General features: G+C 34.6%; 1 protein-coding gene across 1 annotated transcript; it reads left to right on the top strand.

Moving 5' to 3' along the window:
• The first annotated feature begins 6,331 nt into the window (after window positions 1-6,331).
• LOC108914289 lies at window positions 6,332-18,446 on the top strand. The gene is made up of 4 exons (XM_018720062.2): window positions 6,332-6,512; window positions 7,541-7,622; window positions 7,671-7,855; window positions 18,298-18,446. The coding sequence occupies exons 1-4, from the start codon at window positions 6,332-6,334 to the stop codon at window positions 18,444-18,446; spliced, it is 597 nt and encodes a 198-aa protein (XP_018575578.2).
• The last annotated feature ends 7,181 nt before the right edge of the window (window positions 18,447-25,627 follow it).

Raw genomic sequence — 25,627 nt, 5'->3', positions numbered from 1 at the left:
GCTTTAGGAAAAGGTCTCAATATCTCAGGTGTGATCGGAGTTCGACTGCGTTCTGGAGGTCTAAACGAACTACACGCGACCATATTTGAGTCGATCGTCACATCAATCTGCACTTCTTCTTGGTAGAAGTTTCGTTCAGCGGGCGGACGGTAACATAACTTGTTAAAAACTCGTGTTTTCATTAACGGGAAAAAGACCGGACACTTTAAAACCATTTTAAATGTTCAGTGGAGTAAAAGCCTGTGGAAATGCCTTTCCTAAAAGCTCGGCCAAGTCATATATTGTAATTGGTTGCGCTGGATGCATGAGCATCCACTCATTGCAAGCAGTGTTATAATAGCTTTTTAGAGGACCAAACACAGTTCTATCGAGGGGCTGCATCTTGTGACTGTGTGAGGACGAAATGTTAGTAATATAATTCCATTTTTCTTGCAATAGTCAATCACTGGAACACTAACGTGACTGTCGTGATTGTCAAGTATGAGAATTACTTGATTTTCAACGGTAGGTTTAACGTGACTTTTAAAGTACTGTATAAATTTGAAAAATGTATCACCGTTGGACCATCCGGACGGATTTGCATCTCCGATTGAACCAATTGGAGAACCTTTCAACATGTTAGATTTAAAATGTACTGTAGGGAATACCATTAACGGAGGAATGTGGTTCCCTATGGCGTTCACAGCTGCTATTAATGTTATATTTTGGCCACGCTCGACGCTTGTCATTTGACCCATCTGCTTGATACCTTTTGGTCCAATGATTTTGGGCGGAACATGAACTGTAGTCATACCAGTCTCATCGCAGTTCCAGATCTGTTCAGGCGCGAATGCTCGCCTTGAAAGAATGTCTTTATAATTTTTAAATAAGGTCGGAACGTTTGTTTTGTTGAAGGCTGTTACAGTATTAATATCATGGACAACAAAATAATATGTTGTTTACTTTAGAGAAGGCTGATAGGGTTTGGTAGATATTAATTTTGCAGAGAGGCGGGAGACTAATACCCTATCTCTATACTGTAACTCGAATTAGAGTATTTAAAGTGCCCTTCGTCCCCTGAACGACTGAATCACACCGGCTAGTCAGTGGGACAGTGGGGTGGGTAAGAAGAGATGAGGTTGATGCCTAATTCTACTCTATTAACGGAATTTACTTTCGAATCACGGATTGTGCTCTTTAAAAAAAATATGCAGGTGTAACACAATGTATCAGTACTTATGCAATATTATCTCATTTGACAAGATTTTATCTGCAGAAAGTGATCACTTGCGCTTGCATATGAAATTACATAGTCTAAATACAAAAAAAATACTTGATCTCTCAGATTTACTAAAATTGAGCCCAATCTGGGTGAACGTGAACTTATACTCGGCAATAAATAAAGAATACTATTAAATAATAAACCAACGGTGAATAAAACCGTAAATACTATGATTATCAGTAATTAATACTCCATTTTCAACATGAAACACATAAATTACAAAATCTCGGGGTACTTAGCTGTACTCGACAGCCAGTCAAGTCTCCAGTCGGTCTCTACGGTCCTTTATACCAAGGTCTTCGGAATGGGGTGGTCGATAGGCAGAAGCACGAAAATTCAGATCCGGTACAAAAATCCAGTCCGTACCAACAAGGACGGTCCCATATAAAATGAGGTCTGCTACGAAATGGGGGTCCCGTACAAAATGCCCTGAAAGTACACCAATACTTAGATTTCGTGTATGGCTAGCTTTACGACGAAAAACAATGAAAATTACTTACGTGGTCGGAGGTACGGCAGAAAGTGGCTTAGTACAACAGTCCCACGCCCGGGTGACGTCGTATGAACATGATCCAACCAAAAGGCCGCTATATTTTCAATATCAACTCGCAACCAAACCAAACTCCAACGTATTAAAAATAACTATCCACTGGACAGTCACCGGCAAAGCAGTTTTAATCCTTAGAAATCTCCAAGAGGCACTATATTCTGCTTTCCAGGCAAACCCAACGGCGTGGTCACTGAAGCACAAGAAAAAATGCCGAACGCCCTTTGCGGACCGAAATTCCAGAACAATTCCTGCCAACCCTACCCATTTCTAATAACATAGCCCCAAATTTCCCAAAATCGACACAAGCGTCTCAAAACTAATAAAATCAGAATTTTTTTTTGCAATCCAAAATCATCAAAATACGAGAGTAGCCCATGGTCGCAATAGTTGTAGTGCGTTTTATCGCCGCATGAGGTTAAACCGCGCGAACTTCGCCAAGCGATATAGGCAACCCGCGTTTCGGACGCAGGGCTGGCTGGTTGCTGACCTCGCGCTCCAAAATCTACTTTATTCGCTCGTGAAAAATTAAACCGTAACAAGGCAGTGGACCGAGCTAGACTAGTGGCCTCAGGCTTCCGTAGTGACAAATCGGGATTTTGTTTTAGAAATTGCCGTATCCATTCTTCCTGCCAATTTGTCTGTATTCCAGGAGTCTGGATACAGTTTATCATTGGCTGTTGCATATTGACATGCTAAAACTTTAACTTCTTTCTTTGTCACCCATAATGCAGACGTGCAGCTGTAAGTAAGTACTTTTTTAATGCTGCTTCTTCTTCCTTTGAAAACACTTGTTTTGTGTTATTATTTGCTATATATTTAAATTCAGCAGCTTCTGATTTCTTAAATAGATTTGTGTGCCTAATTAGGGTTGTTCTAGGTACATTATAGCGTCTTGCCCCTTCCCGCATAGAAATGTCCTGGTCAATACAAAGCTTTATAGCTGCTGTTAAATTTTCTGAATTTATCGGAGGCCGTTTTTGACCAGATTTACTTTGGGGCATTTTTAAACATCTAAAATAAACGATAACAATTATATTAGGTCCCATTAACATATTTGTGTATGTATGCATGGAACCTCGGACCGGTACAAGGTACACGATTTGCAGCTGGCCCAAGGTACAAGCTTTGTTATTTATAACCATGTGTTCTAATATCATGGTTATGTTATAATATTTTATGAAAATTGTCATATATTACGAAAAAGGAAGGCTAACCCTACTGTGGGCATGAAAAATAATAAACTTACCGATTAAAATGAGCCCAATGGACACAGATAAATAATTAATTAATAATTACTTTAGTGGTCACCAAAACAAAACAACGCCACAACTTCGTATGTGTTGCTGTCAATTAAATATATTTTCCCTGCCATCTATCTGTAGAAGGCAGGTAATATATCGGTATGATCGGCAACTGTAAATTCGAACAAGTTGGTAAGCATTAAGTGACCCAAGGTACAGACCTGTCCGAGGTACAATACTCTCCCCTACTATTTTTTCATTTTTTGTGTAGGTAAATTTTGTCTGCAATAATCGAACATATATAAAATCATGATTTTTTTTAATAAAAATTGGTTGATTAGTCAGTTTCTACTTTGGACGTAAAATTGGGACATCATGTTAACAATTTCCAAATTATTAATCTTAGTGTTACACCAAGTGCCTGAAAGACTGCTAACAGATCACAAAACATTTACAATCATTTTATGAAAATATATATATACAGGATGTGGCGTCTTTAGTACAGAAAAAATAAAATGCAGATTCCTAGGAATATATGCAATAAAAAAGCCTTATATAAGAAATTCATATACCCACGTTTTGTCAAGAAAATTGAACTTCAATTTTGTAGCGAAGAAATAAATCTTAGTACGGTCCTGGTCAAAAAATGTCATGCCATTCGATTAACATCAGCGTACGCTTGCCGAACCGAACTTAACAGAGAGTCAAGCCTTTGCGCAAATCAGTGTTGCCAAATTAAAATGTATGAAATACACACAAAAGAGATAAAATGTTTTAATGCAATAATAAATAATTTTGGCCAGTTTAATACAATCCTCTCGTTTTAATTAAAAGGAAAAATAAACATAAAATTCAATGAGTTATTTCACTGTAAATGATAATGTGCAATCCCAGACAAGAGGTTTGTAGAAACAAAGTACATGGTGTTACAGAAAAGACTACTATTATTTTAGCAAGTGATAGGTTGGATCACGACAAACAAAAAAGATGCAAACTTACCGCTATCGTTCGATAGTAGTAAACGTATTATTGTTGTCCTCGTTATCAATTGCCGATTTAGTTAAAACAATAACTTAAAAAATAAAAAATAAGAAACGTCTTTAATAAACACTTAACGTCTAAACAGTAGAAGCGCGATCTTTTTGATACAACTTAGCAGCAATTCACCCGCTTACTGACACTGACACTGACTGACACTCCACAGGTGCCGTACGGAGTGCGGACTAGGTCAATGTTTTTTGCTCTATGTTAAATAGGACCGGCATTAATATTTTGTCACTTCTTGTAATTTTTTGGAAAATATTTTTGATACTCAAATCTCATAATCGCCTTATGGTAACATATATTATTTTACTTCATTTATTGTCAAGAGTAGGTTTTTAATTTTCTGCATTAAAGACGCCACACCCTGTATATATATATTTTATACAGTAAAGTAAAATGTACGGTTAATATGATTGATTAACGTTGGTTTTTGTTGTTAGATGTATAAAGTCTGATTTATAGAAGACGCAGCATTAGAGGTAGCGGTACGAGTTTGTCGTAAAGGTTCAAACTGTGAAAATGCATGAAAGCATTTATGGATCATTTGTCATTGCAGTGAATGACAATTAATGCATTAATTGCAATTTGTGAATAATGTGCAGTTTGATACTTTGGATTTTTTAACAGAAATTTTACAATGAGACAAAATACTGATAATGGTTTGCTCGGCGTAGAAACTATATTTAAGTATTTAAAAATGACTACCCCAAAAATAACGCGCACGAGCAGTGTGTGAAATATAGGTAGTTTATATTTCTATAAATTGGCATGTTTTCAGGAACCGCAATCAATCTATAAATCAGACTTTAAGTAAAATGACACTTACGACAGTATTAGTGTTTATATGTCTATCATATTTTAAAATAAGGTAAAATTTGATTTTAAGCGAATGAGTTTGGTCGTAGATAAGGTAAAGTACATAACTCGAGTCGTAAAATATATTACGTACGTAGGTACTCATGTAATTGCAAATTCGTACGTAATATATTTTACGTCTCCACTAGCTCATTGATGTGACAGTAACACTTATTTACTTCAGGAAAGAGACTTTCCACTTTCAGTTTTTTGTTTTGGAAACCGGTGTCTTCTTCTAACAGTCGTTTACTACCAACATCATCAGTCACTGGTATGATGTCATAATCAGCAAGAGCAGCAACAAGCTCTTCATCAGGTTGATAGCTGTAATCACTTGCTGTTTCACTTGTAGAAGCCGTTTCGCTTAACATTTAAGTCTAGGCTGTAAATAAGGTGAATTGAAAATGCTATAATACATTTTGCTTTTTGTCCTTACTTGACTTTCCTTGGCTAAATGAACTTTATAATACTGACAGAACTTGAGCTTAGGTCCACTTTTATTAAAAATTTTCCGGATAGTTTCGTCGTCCAACAGCAAGAAACTTTCGTCATCAATTCCCTCTTCTAAATAGTAATGGACATAATTACTTGCTTATTTACTTTCAAGATGTTATGCCAATTTTAATATATTTTTTTTTTAAATTGGAAAATGTTTTCCAACCTGACAGGTACGAAACATTTGGAGCCATTTCTGTGACATCAAGCTCCAATAATAACCATAACCTCAACACAAATAACTAAACAACCAAATTGTTCATTGTTTACAGACCAAAATATCGTCACTAAAACTTATTTGCCATTCGCTTGCCCCAATACACCCTACCATAACTAAATACAATATCAAACAAGTAGAACGAAATACTTTTTTTCACTTACCTTCGAGTCCTTCCACAAAATTTTGTAACCATTCCCCTCGATTAACAACACTTTGTCTTTTTCTTTATCATTAATATACGACTAGTTGCCACAAATAAAAATAATTAAATATTTACTATTAGTTGTTCCAAATAGAAACATTTTAACAGTAACTAGTTTCCATAGTTAAGTAAAGATATGAACAAAGTTATTTGATTGTGGCTAAATAGGTACATTCAGATTTATCGCTACTTAAGGCCGATCGCAAATACAGCTACGCGTGGTCGCTACTGGTGGCTGCTACACGCTGCTGACTGTATTTTGTATGTAGTTTAAATAGGTTCAGCGCAAACACAGCGTTTGCAGTGGCTTGCCCCAGCCACATGTTGTGGCAGAAGTCGTACTCGCTGCTTGTAGCCGACGACAGCCACTCGTCTGGCGCATACGCGGCTACACCACAGCGGCCACAGTCTATCGCCCCGTTTCCGTTCGACTGGTACGTATTCTGAAATTATGAGCACAGAAATGGCGGACAGTATAGACGTAGATGTGTTTATGTCCGAAATTGAAAGTCGTCCAGCTATTTGGGATATGCGGTCTGACCTATATTCCAACAGATCAGAAAAAACCAAAGCCTGGGAGGAAGTGTGCCTAAAATTCGTTTCGGACTTTGAAAAAAAGACTGCAAAGGAAAAAAATACTGCCGGTAAGTAAAGTTATTAATGTTTATTTTATTTTTGTATTCTATTTATAAAAGGATAAAATCAAATTCGGTTTTCTTGCCATGGTAGAGCTCCCTCTTCGCTTAAAAATAAATCCTTCAATTTGTCTCGAGTAGTAATTGATCGTAACATAGACATGTGGATGTTTTCAATATTTTCAAGTCCAATAATATTTAAAGTGTCGTGAAAATTAAAACCATCTCTTTTACGAACAAAATTATGCAAGATGCAACAAGCCTTTACAACGTCTTCTGCAAAACCTATAGGTACGTTTAGAAGGCGGTGTAAAATTCTCCATTTGTTTGTTAATAGTTCAAAGGCACACTCGATGCAACGCCTAGCACGAGATAGTCTGTAATTAAATATTCTTTTACCAAAATCTAAATGTTTTCCCGAATATGGTCGTAACATATGTTCTGAGAGGCCAAATGCCTCATCACCAACAAACGAATAGTTCAAAGGTTCGGAGATTCTTGAAATTGGTTTTGGTGCTGGAATATTGAGTGAGCCTGTACTCATTTTTTTTAAATAGTACACTTTCTTTATATACAGTTGAATCTGAAGCTTTTCCATATATATACCAATATCCACAAACGTAAACACATAATTTACATCACAAACGGCGAGCAGTACGATAGAAAAAAAATGTTTATAATTATAGTATAACGATCCACTATCTAGAGGCTGAATTATCCTAATGTGCTTCCCATCTAGTGCGCCTAAGTAATTGGGAAAGTTGGCATATTCGTTAAATCCGTTAGCTATATCTATCCATATTGCCTCTGTTGTGGAGTCCGGTATGCATACATCTTTTAAGTGTTCCCAAATAACTTTACATGTTTTTTTTACGATCAATCTTGCAGATGATCCGCAGCGATAAACAAATTCAAAGTCGCCAAACGTACATCCAGTAGAACGATATCTGAAAAATAAGAAAGGTACAATTAATACAGAAAAGAAATAATTAATAGCTGTAGAAAATTCGAGTACTTATTATTTTTTTTTGTTTTAGCTGCTCAATTACAACACAAATGGAAGAGTCTGCGTGATAGTTACAACAGAGAACGAAATAAACAGAAAAATATCAAGAGCGGGTCTGCAGCATCAGGCTGAATAGAATGTATATATTTTCAACAACTCAGCTTCTTGTCTATTTTGGCGGAAACCAGACCGGAATCTGAAGATGTGTCATCTCCAGTTACCACTGTTGACCGCAGGGGCAGTACAAAGAAGCGAAAAACAATGTCGGACGTAGAAAAAACGGAACTTGAGTTACTTAACAACATCACTAAAAAAATGGTTCAACTAGATGACGGTGACTGCGATAGTAGATTTTTATTGTCCTTTTTACCGGATTTTAGGAGCATTAAAGAAGAATTCAAGTTAGATCTCGAAATGGAAATGTTATCGCTTATAAAAAAAATATAAAAACATGCATATCCAACTACACTATCAAAATCAGCCACAGTATGGTTATAGTCACGCTCAGATCCCTTCACGTGTGTTTACTGATTTAACATCGAATACTGCGTCAGGAGTATCGGGACCATTACGAGAATTCAGTATTCAGAGAAACATCTATGCACCGGGTCCTCCACATTACTATAATACTCATAGAGAACTCTCTGCACCGATCTCTTCACATAATTATAACAATTCCTCAACTGTTCCACCTCCAACTCCATCACCTGCTCTTTCTACTTCAGCCCATTCACTTTCTGATAGTAATTCTATCATTGACGATATGTTCTATGACAATTAAAATATTCCTAAATAAATATGTTATCTTTATTTCTATTTGACATTATTTTTTTCTTCAAATAAACATTGTATACATGTATATATCTTTGTATCATTTCTAAGTCTGTTATAATTTACTTATTTTTATAAATCAGAAAATAGCACCCGATATTTAGGCCTATGATAAAATATTTGTGTATACTGACGCCCGACTGACGGTAAGAATATTTCCATCTTTTATTAACCGATATATTTAAAGAAAGCAATATAATGTAGTCATACATGTATACCCACACTTATAATACTATCTAGTATCCTAAATAACTATGACGCGTACGCAATATAGTTCTGAACTGGTTCTATAGGTCGTTAGAACAAATAAAAAGCAAAAACTAATGTCACAGAGTTATACATACCTCAATGTAATAGCCAGTCTTTTTGCGGGAGAAATGCTTTTTCTCATTCGTGTGTCTTGATGTATTAAGTGATGTTGAAGCAAAGATAATGATTCATGGAATGTGGCCACGCTCATTCGAAAATATTTAAAAAATTTGTCTTCGTGTGACTTTTTTAAATCTTCAAAAAGAGTGAAAAAGTGTCCATTTATCTCGCGAGTACTTAATATTGGATGTACCCAATAACGACGATATCTTTGTATTTCTCGCCGTCTACGCCATCTTCTAATTACCAACAGGGTGACAAGTGCTTCCATGTCAGAAGAAAACTGACTAGAGACGATACTGGATAGAAAATTCATGAAAAGTGGCGGTCACTGGTTAAAAAATTAGAAGCACGTGGCAGCCACCTGTAGCGCCACCTGTAGCGCATACTAGTGGTTGCTTCTAGCTACCTGTGGCGGCCACTAGTGGCCACTACACGTGGCTGTGTTTGCGATCGGCCTAAAGAAGAAAAAATAGATTTTTTATTAATGGTAAATAGCATGGTTGAGTTACTGTAACACAAATTATATTGGAATTTAGTTACAGTAACTAAAAATATCCCAACAAACATTTTTAGTTGAGAGGATTTTCTCAGTGTAAACTTAATATACATAGAATGCAAAGTATGCATCTCTTCTGGACTTCGCAGGATTTGACAGTTTAGCGTAAATATCATCCCTGGTGCATATTTATACGTCATCTACTTGAGGAAAATAAAATTTGTTAGTCTTACCTCTGCGCCTGAGATATTTAACCCGATAGGAATTTTCAGAAACAATATTTTGTACACACCCCATGTAATGCAGAACACTACCTTGGGAAACAAATTATACTAAGATAAAACTACTTATTTCTATGTTATCATTTTCTTGTAAAAACTTAGGTTGTCATCGGAATCGCTGCTGCATTCAAAATCTGAATTGGATGACTAATTTCTTGAGCTATCAAGTAATACTTCCCTTTCCACTTGATTAATTTTTTTTCATTTTTACGAAATCGCTGGTGCTTGGGGATTCTATGTTCTTAGAAAATCATTTCAATTTTCTTTTTTGTCTATCAGACTTTTGCTTCTGTTTTTCCATTTTCATTTCTTCAATTCTGTATAAATTTCCGATTTTTCCTGATTTGCTTTTGGTCGTCTTCCTACAGTTTTTGTTTCTTTCTTAACTTTAGGAAGGGGCCTTACATAGTCCAATCAATACCGCTTACAAAAAATACCACCTGGAAACAAAAAATATGGTGATATAGGAAAAAAATTCTAAGAAAGATAGTGTATTTTTCCTGTGACGCATAAACGGCGAAGTTTATCTGAAAAATTCATAAAAGTGAAAAAACGGGTTTTCGCTAATAAAAAAAACTAACTCCAATCGAAAAAAGTTATATGAGAAAGTTGTAGTTATTAAAAAAACCTATTGATTCATATTTTTAAATATATCGACTGCTACATTACTTTTCGAGATATATCGAAAAAACCGTCAAAAATCGACTTATTTGTGTTTGCTGTATATCTTGCAAATTAAAGTTTTGAAACTTGTTACTTGCTGTAAATGTAGCCCTCGGCAAGCAAAAAAGTGCCTTTTTTAAAACTAAAAAATATTAAAAATTTTTCGAGTTATATCGATTTTTCGAAAAAAGGGTCATCTCGAAAATCAGTTCTTCTTGTTCGACGGATAGTCGTAGAGAAACAAATCTGGGCCCATTTTTTTCCTTAGGAGTTATACTTTTATGGTAAAAAAGAGTGATAACGATTTCATTCATTTCAAGTGTTCAAAGATGACTGAAAAAAGTAAAAATTTTTTGATCACGTTTTTCTTGAATATCTTTTTCGATTTTCATTTCTCGATCATGTCTATTACAGGAATCGATTGCTGGTATTTTTACGCGAATTTTAAAAAAATAAACGTTGCTCTACAACCTTCTGGAGTCGAGATAATTTTTTTTTTTCAAAATATTTCACAGGCCGCTATTTAAATGTTACAGCGTCCATTTTTACAGTAATTGAAGTTGAAGACATATATTTTCAATAAAAAAAAAATACTGTGGTCATTTTAGCCTAAAAGTGGCTGTTCTTTCAAACTCAGTAATATGGCTTGACGTAAAAGTTTTCAAAAACGACGGTACACTATAGATCTAATATTATGCAAATACAATTACTATTTTGTATCTAATAATAACTTCACTACAGCAATATTTTAGGGAGCGAAAATATCGTCACTTTTCGATGCACAAATGTAATTTGAAGTGACGTATTTGTCTTTGGGCGGCAACTATCAATCAATACGCTGAATGTTAATTAGATGGAATACACTATACTGTTATGTGAACCAAATTAAATTAAACATTTTCCGCTTGTGAGGCAAAGTATCCCCTTAAGGCGCAAAGTAACCCCACTTTACGGTATGAAGTTATTAATTAAATTAGTTTTATTTTTGACAACTTTAAAGGCCTGTAACTCAAAACCTAAAAAGTTTTATTTAACTTTTTTTTCGTAGATCGTAATCAAAGCTATTTGATTCTAATATTAATATACTATGACACCTACTTAATGCATCTACGTGAGACATTCTTTTGTTAGAACGATGTTCTACTTCATAATCATAATTTTGCAAAAACATTGCCCACCTAGATATTCTGGGATTGACATTCTGTTTACTTAGAGTAAGAATGAACTATCACAATCTGTTAGTATTTTAAACTTAATGCCGAATAAATAAATGTGAAACCTCTTAATTGCATAGATAATAGAAAGACATTTTAATTCAAAACTATGGTATTTTGATTCTGCAGGAGTTGTTCGGTGACTAAAATATGATGCAGGTTGAAATTTTCCATTAATTTGTTTCTGCATGAGTATTGCGACAAATCCACTACTGCTTGCATCACAGTGCAATTCAGTTTCTAGATTCGGAGAGTAAATAGCTAAAATTGGGTAAGACGCTAAGTAAGGCTTTAATTTTTCAAAAGTCTTAAATTTTTCTTGTTTAAATTTAAATTTAACATATCTTTTAATAAGTTCATAAAGTGGCTTAGCAATAATTGAAAAATTTGGTATAAACCTTCTTTCTCCGTCCTTGGCCGCTCGATTCTCGTTCTCGTATATGCTCGTCTACTCCAACTTGTCCTAGCTCCTACTCATGTAGGTACTTCAACTTATTCTAGTTACTGTCAGTCCACTTCGGTCCTTACTTGACACCTGTCATTTCCGTTCCTGATATTTAGTCTTCTATATTATTCCTATTATGTCTTGTCGTTCTACTGGTTTTATGATTCTATTGACTACGCTCTATTTCTTCACTATAACAGTACAATTATATTTTATTATTTGACTTACTGTATTATGAATTTTATTTATAAATTTCAATGAATTTTCGTTACTGTTAACACTTTTCCTTTGCTTCCTTTGTATAACTTTTCCCTCTGTATGAAATACTTTCTTTCTTGTTACTTCTATTATAAATCGTCTCGTTTTTCAATTTCAAATGATCTTCCAATATCCTTTATTTGACAAAATAATTCATTTTCCTTTTTTATTTATTTTTCTCCCTAGTTACCATTTTTCTTTTTCATATACCACTACTTAAATTTTAAACATATTTCTTAATTATAGTCATACAAATTATTTATATCAATCACATTATTGCTTTGGAATATATATATTTTTTAATATCAACTTTACATGAATTTTTTTTTATAAATTTTCTTTCTCTAATGACTTTTAATAGATCTTATATTAACTTCTAATAATTTTATTCTTCCCATCTTAATTTTAATGATTTCCCGTATTCGCATTGGTCAAACTATTATCCAAATCCATTATTAATTTTATATTAATTTTCATCAATTTCGATTTCCTAACTCTATTCTTTTTAATATTTTAAAATCTTTACTTCAATCATTCCATTACAATACGTTTATTTAAATTTTTACATTGGATATTTATTAATACTTCCATAATTGTGTATATTACATACAATGAGAACACGAAGGTTGGAATATATTCGATACCTACATAAAAAACTTTTTGAATAGGTCGATTTTTTTTATTTTTAAGATCACCATATTAATTATTAACTATATACAGGGTGACCCAAAAATGCTAGTATAAATTTAATTTTTTAAATAGCAAGAGGAGTTATTATTTGAGAGGGTTTTCAGTTATCTAAACAATGATGGCATAATTTTTAAATTTACATAATTTGTTCTGAAAGAATTGAATGTTTTTATCTTAAAGCTTGCTGAAATTTTTTTCTGCAAATGGACTATTATGTGTGATTGTGAACTATTTTGAAGGATCACACAGATTTAGGGATAATGTGTAAAGAACTTGCGAGGCGTGTCTAGAAATAAAATAAATTCAACCCATTCGAAGAATTTTTCCAAAAGTTGTTTTAGGGATACCGAATATTTTCAAGCATTTAAATGACGTATACGACTAAGCTGAGAATGAACTTAGGATAGTACATGAATGGCTATGCAGCAGTTTGCTAAACCTAAATATAAATAGGACATATTTTGCGGCATTTTTCCCCTACATGTATTGGTCAACCTGATAAAAGTGAAATAAAAATACATAATTTAAAATGTACTAAATTACTTACGAAAAATAATCAAATTATGTCTTTCTGTCTGTCACAAGGCACAACGTGAATGAATTCTTAATAGTGCCGTTGGTTCATAAATCAATGTCCCAACGATTTATTGCTTACTATGCTCTAGAATTTTACATGTTGCCACATTCCATTATAAGTTTAATTAATAACAAAAAGAAATTCAAATATGACAAAAAAATATATACATACATATTAGGAAACATTTATTTAAACTTCGCAAGTTTGCTTCTCCTGGTCTAGACAATTTAACACCATACTTCTTTAAACAATGTGGCGATAATATTACTTTGTCACTTTCTCTCATCATGTCAGAATCATTTTCAAAAGAATACGTCCCACTAGTTTGGAAGTTAGCATCTGTCACGCCCATCTATAAGAAAGAAAGGATATAAGCTAGACCCCAGCAATTATCGCCCAATATGTTTGCTTCCCACTATTTGCAAATTTATGGAATCAGTAATCGCTGAATCGATGATGGAGTTCCTATTACGCGAAAATATCCTACCAAAGCAACAACATGGATTTGTTCCTGGCAGATCGACACTGACTAATTTACTTCACTGTGTAAATAACTGGACTCTATTTCTAGACATGAATAACCCAATCGATATAATCTATTTAGACTTCTCCAAAGCGTTTGACAGGGTACCAGTGAGAAGATTGATGTATAAATTAGAACATCTTGGAATTCGTGGAAACTTGAATCGATGGATTGGGAACTTTTTATCTGACTTTTCAAATGCTTTGGCAACCAGTTCAGCAATTTGGAACTGTGTTATAATCCTTCCAGGATTTGTTCTCAGCCACTGCTTTGCGGCATCCGAATAATATGTTGATAACTGTTTCATAAATCCCACGTCAAGTGGCTGGAGCCGATGCGTGCAGTGCGGAGGGAACGAAATAATATGCACACCATTTTCGCGGGCCAAATTAATCGCATCTAAATTTTTGGTGTGGCTAGAATGGCCATCTAACAGAAGTAAAACTGGCGTGATTTTGGACGCTCTGGAGAAAGTAATGAACTTTTGGAACCATTTGCTGAAAATGTCTTTTTGTATCCAACCACTCTCATGGTATTTCGCTGATGACCCTCGAGGAGCATTATTCATTAATTCAGGTTTGAGCCGCTTACGTGGAAACACAAAAAGTGGTGGTATATAGGATCCCTCAGCACTTAAGCAAAAAACAACAATCACTAACTGGCCTCGCTCGGCCGATGTCAGCAAGCCGATTTGCTTTTTTACCTTTTCTACCAATTATTTTTGGCAATGACTTGGGCACTGTTGTCATGTCGGTCTCGTCTACATTAAAAATCCTGTCCGGTGTCAATTTATATGTGTCGATGATTTCTAACAACAGCGAGAAAAATTTCCCAACAGCAACTTTATTAAAGCCACTCGCTCTAGCGGCTGAGGTGGCTTCTGGTTTGCGCATGCTAAGGTCAGGATTTCGTGTTAAAAAATTTTTCAGCCAATATCTGCCTGCCATTTTTATACTCCTATCGAAATTGTGTTGTACATTATTTTTCTCGGCAAGGTCATATGCTAGAGACCTCAGATCTTTGGTTGTGAGTCCAAAGAAGCGCGATTCCATAGATTTTACGTACGTTGCCAGCTCTTCTTCCTGTTGTTCAGAGAAAATACTGTGAAATCTCCCCATTTTTTTTCTGTCGCTACAGTATTGACCTAGTTTCTTCTATACAACTGAACTTTTCGTCTTAGCGTAGTTTTAGGGACGTTGTATGCATCAGAAGCTCTCCTAGGACCCATTACTCCAGTGAAAACTTTTCCAATTGCCTTCTTCATTGACGTTGGTAGCCACTTTTGTCGGTCTGATTTGGGTTTATAGTTGCTAACCATCTACGACAAAATAGGAAATACAAATATTTAGTAAATGCATATGAAGGTAAAACGGATCACCCGCAGGCAGAATGGTCCAAAGTGGACCGTTTTGCCCGGTCCGTTTTGCCTTGGCGCCAGGTGCACGAAAACACAATCGGTGTGAGGTTGTGGCAACAGAAACAAAAGCGCTCACACGTTTTCCTGGTAACGCATGCATGGCTATGATAAGATGCAACCACTGTTTAATTCACGATTTACAAGAAAAAAGTACAGAACAAGTGATTATTCGCGATTTTAGATTTAAAAAAAACCTGAAAAGCAACTTGCCTTGTCTGCGACGTCTTTACAGCTTTTGACGGTCGGTAACCATCTGTCCCGTTTTGTGTACGTACTGATAGATCTGCTTATGCGACTTACCGACGGATGTCACTACTAGTTCGTAAAAAAATGAGTCGGACCGTTTTGCCTGCGGGGGACGTTTTGCCTTCTGTTCCCTTATAACATTTTTTATTTTCTTTTGATTATATTCTCTCGCTACTTCTTTTTATGAAACTCTGAATCGCCCTCTCCACGTCCTTCTGGTTGAAATTGCACTTACTTGCAGCACCTGATAATGATGAAATAATGTATTAAAAAATAAAATAATTAATTAGTATATAGGCAATACTTAGCTGGGATATCCTGTATAATACTGATAAATTAAAAGTATTGCGATGGGAGATTGTTCCATAGGTTTTTTCCCCTTTCTGCCCAACTTACTGTATGTTTCCAATATTTCGTCCTGTAAGGTAGCCGACAGCGTCCTCTTAATAAAATTATTTAGGATTTAAACCCCATACCTTGCCAATTCATTTACCATTCACCAAAATACTATAAGAACTGTTTTTTTTTCACGTATCATCTAGCATCGGAAGGGGATGATAAAATTGACATTGTATTTAGGTATTGTTACCGCATCATTGAAATTTTGTTGATTTTGTAGTTCTTCAAATCTATCCACTTCATCCACATTTCCAATTGGGAAATTAATATTGAGATATTTGACAAAAAATGAAACTACGACTCTAGAAGAATTTTTAAGTTGTCTTATTTCGTGAAGAACGTCAACCAAGATGCCTCGGATCATGTGATTTTGATTTTTAATTTCTATTAAAATAGTATTTTCTACAAATATATTAAGTCACTGAAATCATTTCAACTAAATAACAAGAAATTTTCACGGTGTCCACAGATATCGGTTCATCATTACAAACTTTTTTATTAGTAGAGATAAAGTCGGTAAAATTGAGGAGAAGTAACAAACCATTACTGCAATCACTATTATTATAATAATGCTCTTCAAAGTCGATGTCTTCAGAATAGAATGCCGATTCCACCAATATATTGAAATCGGCAACTTTAAGTCTCTTGGCACGCATGTAATATTTTTTCATGAATGCCATGATACGTAAGATGTGATGGCGAGATGAAGTTCTTATTTTATTCGTATTTACTTACGTGTGTACAACAAAACACAAAACAATAGTTAAGTTCATACAACGTTGTAAGTCAACACTAAACACAACGATAAAATAAAATGGCTTCCGGGGGTCAATTTTTAACCGTTCGTAACTATAAAAAATCTCCGTAAATATGCGAAGAGTACGAAATCCTATTTTTGAGTCTTCGCGTCTTTCCGTATGCCCACATTTTTATACGTTTCACTGCGAGCGGTAAGACAGTCGCCGATGTCAAGTTGCGTATGCGCTGGGATCTCTACATTTGAAGTTATATCGACTGTTATTATTTTCTTTCATCTGTCTTAATTGTTCAGTATTTGTGTGTGAACTTGTGGTTTCTTGTGATAATTATAAATCATTAAAAATGGAAGGATTAATGAATGTGCTTGCAATACGTAATTTGGATATGGCAGAGCAACAAAATCGACCAAACAACCAGCATAACCCTAGAGATCCATTCATAGAACTATGCACAATTTATTAAATCGTTTCGATTAACAAAGGATCTTGTTTTATATTTGATCGAATGTTTGGAACCTTATATCCATTCTGCGCTGCGGATAACAGATTTAGACATCACTACGAACGTATATACCTACATGAATGCCTCTTCAGTCCTGAAATTAATAGCTTTCTACAATGTTGTAGATTTTAGTCGCTTTAAAATTTTTTGCCAGCGGTAGCTACCAACCTGATGTTGGTAGCAATAAATATCTTGACGTGTGCCAATCAAAGTTTCCAAATGTATAAAAGAAGTTACAGATGCGTTATTACAACCGGAATTCCTCAACGAATGGGTGAAATTTCCCCGGAATTTTCAAGAACTGAATAGAATTAAGCAACGGCAAGATTCTAATATATGAGTACCTATGTTTCGATCTACATTGATATTATTATTTTTATTGCAAATTCTATGATGAGCACGGCATTCCAGGTGTTATAGGATGCATAGACTGCACCCATGTTGCAATTGTGCCCCCAAAAAGTGATGACCCCGAATTTCCTGAACAAATATATGTTAATAGAAAAAATTATCACTCTATAAATGTTCAGTTGGTAAGAGCATTATGAAATATAACTAATTAGAAGAGCATGCATTTTTGCTAACAAAGGTGTTATTGGTTTGTGATGCAGATTTAAAAATTATAAATGCAAGTGCCAAATATCCCGGTAGCACTAATGATGCATTTAATTGGAATCGATCAAACCTGCAAACTCTGTTACGACAAATTTATTTAACAGGCAACGAAGACTACTTTCTCTTAGGTAGGACGATGATGTTTAAACTAGTTTTCAAAAAAAGTAGTATAATAACACCAGTGAAATATTTTGTTTTGTTACTATTGAACATGGCATGACAATAATTATATTTGAAGTTTTTATTATAGGTGATTCAGGGTATCCCCTGAGAACTTGGTTGTTAACTCCTTTTAGTGAAGTTGAACCAAATACTCCACAATACCATTACAACACTGTCAATAAAAATACACGGGTAAAAATAGAGTGTTGCAATGGAGTATTGAAAGCTAAGTTCCGGTGCTTATTAAAAGACAGGGTACTCCACATCGCCTGTAGAATTATAAATGCCTGTGTGGTTCTTCATAATATGTGTATTGAGTACAATGTCCTCACATCCCAGATAATGAAGGCGAAGATTTAGATATCGGCATAATAGATCACCATATTAAAGAAGAAGAAGTAGTTAGACGGATCAATCCTGAATTAACAGACGGCAGAAGAGCAAGGATGAGACTTGTGAGACATTTACAGCAGGGCCAACAGAATTAATTATTGTATTTTATTTCTTTAAATAAAAAATTATGTAAGCAAAATAACTTTTAATAACTTTGAATAACACATATACATAAAAACAAATTCTGTTCTAGGTACTACAACAGTTTTTTGTCTATTTCATATAAAAAGGGAACTAACAAACTAACTTTAACTAACTAACTTTAAAAAACAACGATCCTTTATTTAACTAATATTCTAAGAATTTTTCTGATTGATTCTAGGGCTTTAGGGCTAAAATCCAATGCTGTATGAATTAGTGACTAATAGGATTCTTTAGGCGAATGCACATCCCGTATGTGCCAGTATTTTTCTTAATTGTAAGTCTTCCATGTTCTTCAAATGAATCAATTTATTCTTGTAATATTATTTTTTGATGTCAAGTTTACTATTTAAGTTTTCTTCGAAACAAGTTGCTGCTACAGCTGAATTTATCAAATTATCCAGTTTTTTTTGGTAATTTTTTTTCTAGTTGTTTTTCCCGCCTTTGGTGAAATGATCGGCACTTGAGGCATCGTGGTTGCAGGACAAGTAACTGGAACCCCGGTAAAAACAGATGATGAAGTTAGTGCATGAACGGTGGCTGAAGTCACTATTGGCGAGATGGCCCGAATGGCAGAAGCTGATGTATGTGAGGTGGCTGAAGCTGCTGTATGTGCGGAAACTGCAGACATTTCCAGTATATTGGCAGAATCTACTGCACTTAACACAAGCACTTCTTGGCTATGTTGTCCGCGTACTATATCATAACTGTTCACATCGAATTCTATTTTCTCTTCAACATCAGTAAAATTGAAGGCTACCGAAGATTTTTGTACATCATGACCCCCAATTGATACTTTTTTTATTATAGAAAGAACTTCTTCCTCTATCTTCATCTTCCTCTATATTTGTTAATGTTTCTTCTTTTAACTGCCCTCCTCCAGTACCCCTCTACTCCATCCTATTCTTGGCTTCTTTTGATTTTGTCCTGCTGCGAAGATCATGCCACATCTGAAACAATTTATTGCGAGAATTAATTGCGTTAATCTGACGATTATAAAAAAAACATGAATTTCCATAAAGACTAAGAATACTAATAATTTGGTGAATACAAAAGAGATATCGTGTTTGTAAAAAACGGCTACATTAATCGTCATGATTATTAAGATTCACCGTCTTTAACTGTAAAATATACTTACTTTACGCCATCCCTTCCAGTCTTTATTAGCCCCCGGAATGCTGTTTAAAATATTGGCAATATTTTCCCAATCATTCGTGGCGTCTTTCATTATATAGCTTTGCGTTTGTTTGCCGTTAATTAATTGCGGCTTTTTTTTACATACTCCACGAGCAATTTTTTTTTGCTTATCAGATGCATTCGCACCTCGTTTCTTATTGTTTTCCGACATTTCTCACGCTCATAGACAACCCCTACTCACGCTTCACTAATTGTCAAAATAATAAATTTGTAACTGTTAAAAGCCGACAGTTTACACAACCACATTTGTAAACTAAGGTTATATCTACTCAAGTATTTATATTTTTCCCTGAATAGTTCAAAAGTCTCTCAATTTGCAGTGTTGCTTGATCAACCATGCGTAATGTTGCGAATACTTAACTTAGACGTCTTTTGACTTGCGCATATCATCAAAAAATTGATACAAAGAAAAGTGTACGCTTCATATCATGCGCATCTTAAGCATACGCAAATAAGCGTACATTCCCAAAAGTTGGCCCCCAGGTGGAGAAGTAGCGAATGTGCATCCGCGCATGCGCATTTGATGAATTAAAAAACTAAATAGCGCTAAATTAAAAAAATGTAATAATAGAGATAATATTACTTATTTTTTGGTTCTTGGTGGCTATATACATACAAATTTAAATAATTATACTTTTTTATATGATTTGTATTATTTCTTAATTTTTGGTTTTAATTTGTACATCCCCAGGACGGAAAAATTAAAACGTCTCCTGGATGGAAAAATTAGAACGTCCCCTGTAAATACAAATTAGGTTTGGAACATTGGGACCAATATAGAACTTAATATGGACGTCCTGAGGATGTCCTGTGCTGTCTGGGAAGGGCTCATCTTCCGAGCTTTAACTTGTTTTCCCGTTCTAGATTTGTAACTATGTCCACTGTCACTGTTCTTCAGTATTTTAGCTTTCACTTTCTGTCAGTCATTTACATTTCTTATCCTTTCTTTCCTTTGACGTTTTGATATTGTTCACTGATACCAATATCACTCTCTCGCGCAACGGAAATTTCATTATTAGAAATCTCTGTAGAAGAATAGGGTGAATCCTCACTGCTTGAAGAATCACCACTGGTTGATGGTTCAAAAATGTCGCCTGAACCTGAAGAAATCACATCTGAATCATCATCACTACTGCTGCAGGGCTTGGCAAATTTAATTTTTGTTAACCCAATTTTTGTAGCACCAACGTGCTGAACTTTCCACTTCAGTGTTTCTAGTTCTGGTTTTGTCGTGGAGTCAAGTCGCGTAGTTGACCGCGATTGGTTGTCATTACTGATCTCGTTCAATGATCTTTTATTAAACAAAGCGGCCGTTCCTTCATTTGGCGTAGAATGATTCTCGTCAGTAACATTCGCTGGTACTGCCGCTGCAATCANTGAATTAGTGACTAATAGGATTCTTTAGGCGAATGCACATCCCGTATGTGCCAGTATTTTTCTTAATTTGCTTCCATGTTCTTCATATGAATCAATTTATTATTGTAATATTCTTTTTTGATGTCAAGTTTATTATTTAAGTTTTCTTCGAAACAAGTTGCTGCTACAGCTGAATTTATCAAATTATCCAGCTTTTTTGGTAATTTTTTTCTAGTTGTTTTTCCCGTTTTTGGTGAAATGATCGGCACTTGAGGTTGCAGGACCTGTAACTGGAACCCCGGTAAAAACAGATGACGAAGTTAGTGCATGAACGGTGGCTGAAGTCACTATTGGCGAGATGGCCCGAATGGCAGAAGCTAATGTATGTGCGGTGACTGAAGCTGCTGTATGTGCGGAAACTGCAGGCATTTCCAGTATATTGGCAGAATCTACTGCACTTAACACAAGCACTTCTTGGCTATGTTGTCCGCGTACTATATCACAACTGTCCACATCGAATTCTATTTTCTCTTCAACATCAGTAAAATTGAAGGCTACCGAACATTCTTGTACATCATGACCCTCAATAATTGATACTTTTTTTATTATAGAAAGAACTTCTTCCTCTATATTTGTTAATGTTTCTTCTTTTAACGGCCCTCCTCTAGTACCTCTGTACTCCATCCTATTCTTGGCTTCTTTTGATTTTGTCCTGCTGCGAAGATCATGCCACATCTGAAACAATTTATTGCGAGAATTAATTGCGTTAATCTCACGATTATAAAAAAAACATGAATTTCCATAAAGACTAAGAAAACTAATAATTTGGTGAATACAAAAGAGATATCGTGTTTGTGAAAAACGGCTACATTAATCGTCATGATTATTAAGATTTACCGTCTTTAACTGTAAAATATACTTACTTTACGCCATCCCTTCCAGTCTTTATTAGCCCCCGGAATGCTCTTTAAAATATTGGCAATATTTTCCCAATCATTCGTAGCGTCTTTCATTGTATAGCTTTGCGTTTGTTTGCCGCTAATTAATTGCGGCTTTTTTTTACATATTCCACGAGCAATTTTTTTTGCTTATCTGATGCATTCGCACCTCGTTTCTTATTGTTTTCCGACATTTCTCACGCTCATAGACAACCCCTACTCACGCTTCACTAATTGTCAAAATAATAAATTTGTAACTGTTAAAAGCCGACAGTTTACACAACCACATTTGTAAACTAAGGTTACCTATATCTACTCGAGTATTTATATTTTTTCCCTGAATAGTTCAAAAGTCTCTCAATTTGCAGTGTTGCCTGATTAACCATGCGTAATGTTGCGAATGCTTAACTTAAGGCGTCTTTTGACTTGCGCATATCATCCAAAAATTGGTACAAAGAAAAGTGTACGTTTCATATCATGCGCATCTTAAGCATACGCAAATAAACGTACATTCCCAAAAGTTGCCCCCCAGGTGGAGAAGTAGCGAATGTGCATCCGCGCATGCGCATTTGATGAATAAAAAACTAAATAGCGCTAAATTAAAAAAATGTAATAATAGAGATAATATTACTTATTTTTTGGTTCTTGGTGGCTATATACATACAGATTTAAATAATTATACTTTTTTATATGATTTGTATTATTTCTTAATTTTTGGTTTTAATTTGTACATCCCCAGGACGGAAAAATTAAAACGTCTCCTGGATGGAAAAATTAGAACGTCCCCTGTAAATACAAATTAGGTTTGGAACATTGGGACCAATATAGAACTTAATATGGACGTCCTGAGGATGTCCTGTGCTGTCTGGGAAGGGCTCATCTTCCGAGCTTTAACTTGTTTTCCCGTTCTAGATTTGTAACTATGTCCACTGTCACTGTTCTTCAGTATTTTAGCTTTCACTTTCTGTCAGTCATTTACATTTCTTATCCTTTCTTTCCTTTGACGTTTTGATATTGTTCACTGATACCAATATCACTCTCTCGCGCAACGGAAATTTCATTATTAGAAATCTCTGTAGAAGAATAGGGTGAATCCTCACTGCTTGAAGAATCACCACTGGTTGATGGTTCAAAAATGTCGCCTGAACCTGAAGAAATCACATCTGAATCATCATCACTACTGCTGCAGGGCTTGGCAAATTTAATTTTTGTTAACCCAATTTTTGTAGCACCAACGTGCTGAACTTTCCACTTCAGTGTTTCTAGTTCTGGTTTTGTCGTGGAGTCAAGTCGCGTAGTTGACCGCGATTGGTTGTCATTACTGATCTCGTTCAATGATCTTTTATTAAACAAAGCGGCCGTTCCTTCATTTGGCGTAGAATGATTCTCGTCAGTAACATTCGCTGGTACTGCCGCTGCAATTAGCGTTCCGAGCAGGTCTCTTTTTTTCGTACTAGATGTCGTTGTAAATTAGTAATAAATTTCAACTTTTCGTAATAGATTTCGTTTTACCAGAAAAAAGTGTTATCTTTTTGCAGTATATATAATAAAGTATAAAACATTGTATACTCTCTAGCAAACGGTCAGTTAAACATTGAAACAGTGAAAATTGAATACATTTTAATTACAGTGCCTAGGTACTGTAATTTTAATATACTTTAGTGGCTCCATCTGTCATTGAAAGGCAAGAATTCTTATTATAATAAGGAATTATTCGCGACCGTAATCATGACCATAGTCTGCTAAATCGCGTCGCCTGCGTAATACTTGTCTGTCGAAATGGCCGATTTTCAAAATAGAATTCTGTAATGTCCTGTAGTGTGGCGGCTCCAGTGTCACTATTTGGAGACACAAATGTTAGAGCATAAATGTCAAAACCACATCATAACTAAACGTGAAATACTGATAAACAACAATGCAAGTAAAGAATGACGTGAAACACAAAGAAATGCAATTAATCAAACTACGCACAACATGTTAAATGCAAAATGTCGTAATTTATAATAAACGTCAAATTATTGATTAGCTGATCAATCAATTGAGAAGACGTAATTCCATATAGGTATGGTAATTTGTCCTGTAGTGTGCTGCCACGGGTGGAGAGCCCGTGAAACAGGGCAATTCGACAGCCCGGGTACTGTGATTTTGCAGACTTTTTCATGACTTACCGCTTGATAAATCACGATGGCATGCTTGCGACATAGATAATAAAGTCCCTAAAAGCCACTAGATTTAAATAGAAAAGAGAAGTAGCTTGATAGATTAGATTGTTGACAACACAGACTTAACAATCATAATATAACCATTAATTTATGTTAGTAACATTTGTTACAAGGTATTTTACAAATGTAAAAATACCTAAAAACATTTAAATACTTATATTCATGAATATTGGTGGAAATACTGGAAAATGTTGTTCATCATGAAAGAGAAAAACTGAATCATTTATTGAGAAATAATATACACTAAAAAAATAAATAAAAAGAGTTTTTATTAAATAAAAGGTGTAAATACTTCTCTACTACTCAGTAGATTTAAGATCAAAACAAAAAATAAATTAACTTCAAAGTAAATAACATTACTATATAAATTGTACTAGAAATGTAAAAAAAAACATTTTATTAAAATATTGCAAGGAAATACACAAATAAATACAAAAAAATAAACATTAAAAAATTCATCAAAATCTTATGGTCTATAGTTGGGCTTTCTTTGCAGTAATCTGTTTGAAGGAGCCCATGTATAGCATGTATTTTTTTCTAACAAATCTTTGGCATGTAAAATAGCGTCGCAAGTATCGACTAGTAAACGATTCCTAATTTTAGTTTTTATTAAATTATATTGCGAAAACTGCCTTTCTGCAGCCGCAGAAGAATGTGGAATGCAAAGCAAGCCTTTTACTAGGTGTGATAAATTGGGGAACATTAAAACGTCAATATCATTTTTTAAATTAAATATAGTATTCCAAAACTCTTCAAATTGTAAATCTTTCATACTCTTTATTTCTTCACAGTCGGCAAGAAGCCTCCATTCGAAATCCAATGCTTGAATATTCGTAACAAGTTGAGGAAATGTTGAATAGTTTGAGCAGCAATTGAAATAACTTATCCACTTAATGCAATTGTTGGTGTAAAATATGAGCAGTAAGTCCAAACTGGATTATCAAAAGAAAATCTATCTTTAATTTGAGAGCACAACTCAATATAAAAATCTAGACATCTAATTTTAAAATTGTGAACTTCATTTTGATCTATAGCTGTACTGCTCAAAATAAGATGTGTAAAGGTGTTTTATCGACATAATCTTTCTTCAAAAAATTCCTTAATACAGTTTTGTATAGGCTATTAATTCTTGAACCTAACCCATGAATTTTACATTTTTCACTCTGAAATTCAAGATTTAATTTATTGACAATTTCTAATATATACGATAAAAACTGAAAATATATCTTGTAAATAGGATTTCTCAAGTTATGTAAAATACTTTCGACACTATGCAAATTCTCTATCAGTAGTGCATCTTGAAAAACAAGGATTAGGGAATTCCAATGCTGAAGTATTCTGTTTACAACTGCCTAGAAAATTAAAATATAATTAAAAAATGTTATGAATATAATATACTTATGTGTATCTACTTGTAACGAC

Source organism: Anoplophora glabripennis, unplaced genomic scaffold (genome assembly GCF_000390285.2).
Source record: "Anoplophora glabripennis isolate ALB-LARVAE unplaced genomic scaffold, Agla_2.0 scaffold1311, whole genome shotgun sequence".
Classification (NCBI taxonomy): domain Eukaryota; kingdom Metazoa; phylum Arthropoda; class Insecta; order Coleoptera; family Cerambycidae; genus Anoplophora; species Anoplophora glabripennis.
The sequence above is the reverse complement of the archived record's forward strand: the minus strand, read 5'-3'. Positions and strand labels throughout refer to the sequence as shown.

Coding starts and splice junctions, on each gene's coding strand:
- LOC108914289 (XM_018720062.2), top strand. CDS start 6,332: ATGGCGGACAGTATAGACGTAGATGTGTTTATGTCCGAAATTGAAAGT. Junction 7,623..7,670: donor CAGAAAAATATCAAGAGCGG/GTCTGCAGCATC, acceptor TCAACAACTCAG/CTTCTTGTCTATTTTGGCGG. Junction 7,856..18,297: donor AGATGACGGTGACTGCGATA/GTAGATTTTTAT, acceptor CTCACATCCCAG/ATAATGAAGGCGAAGATTTA.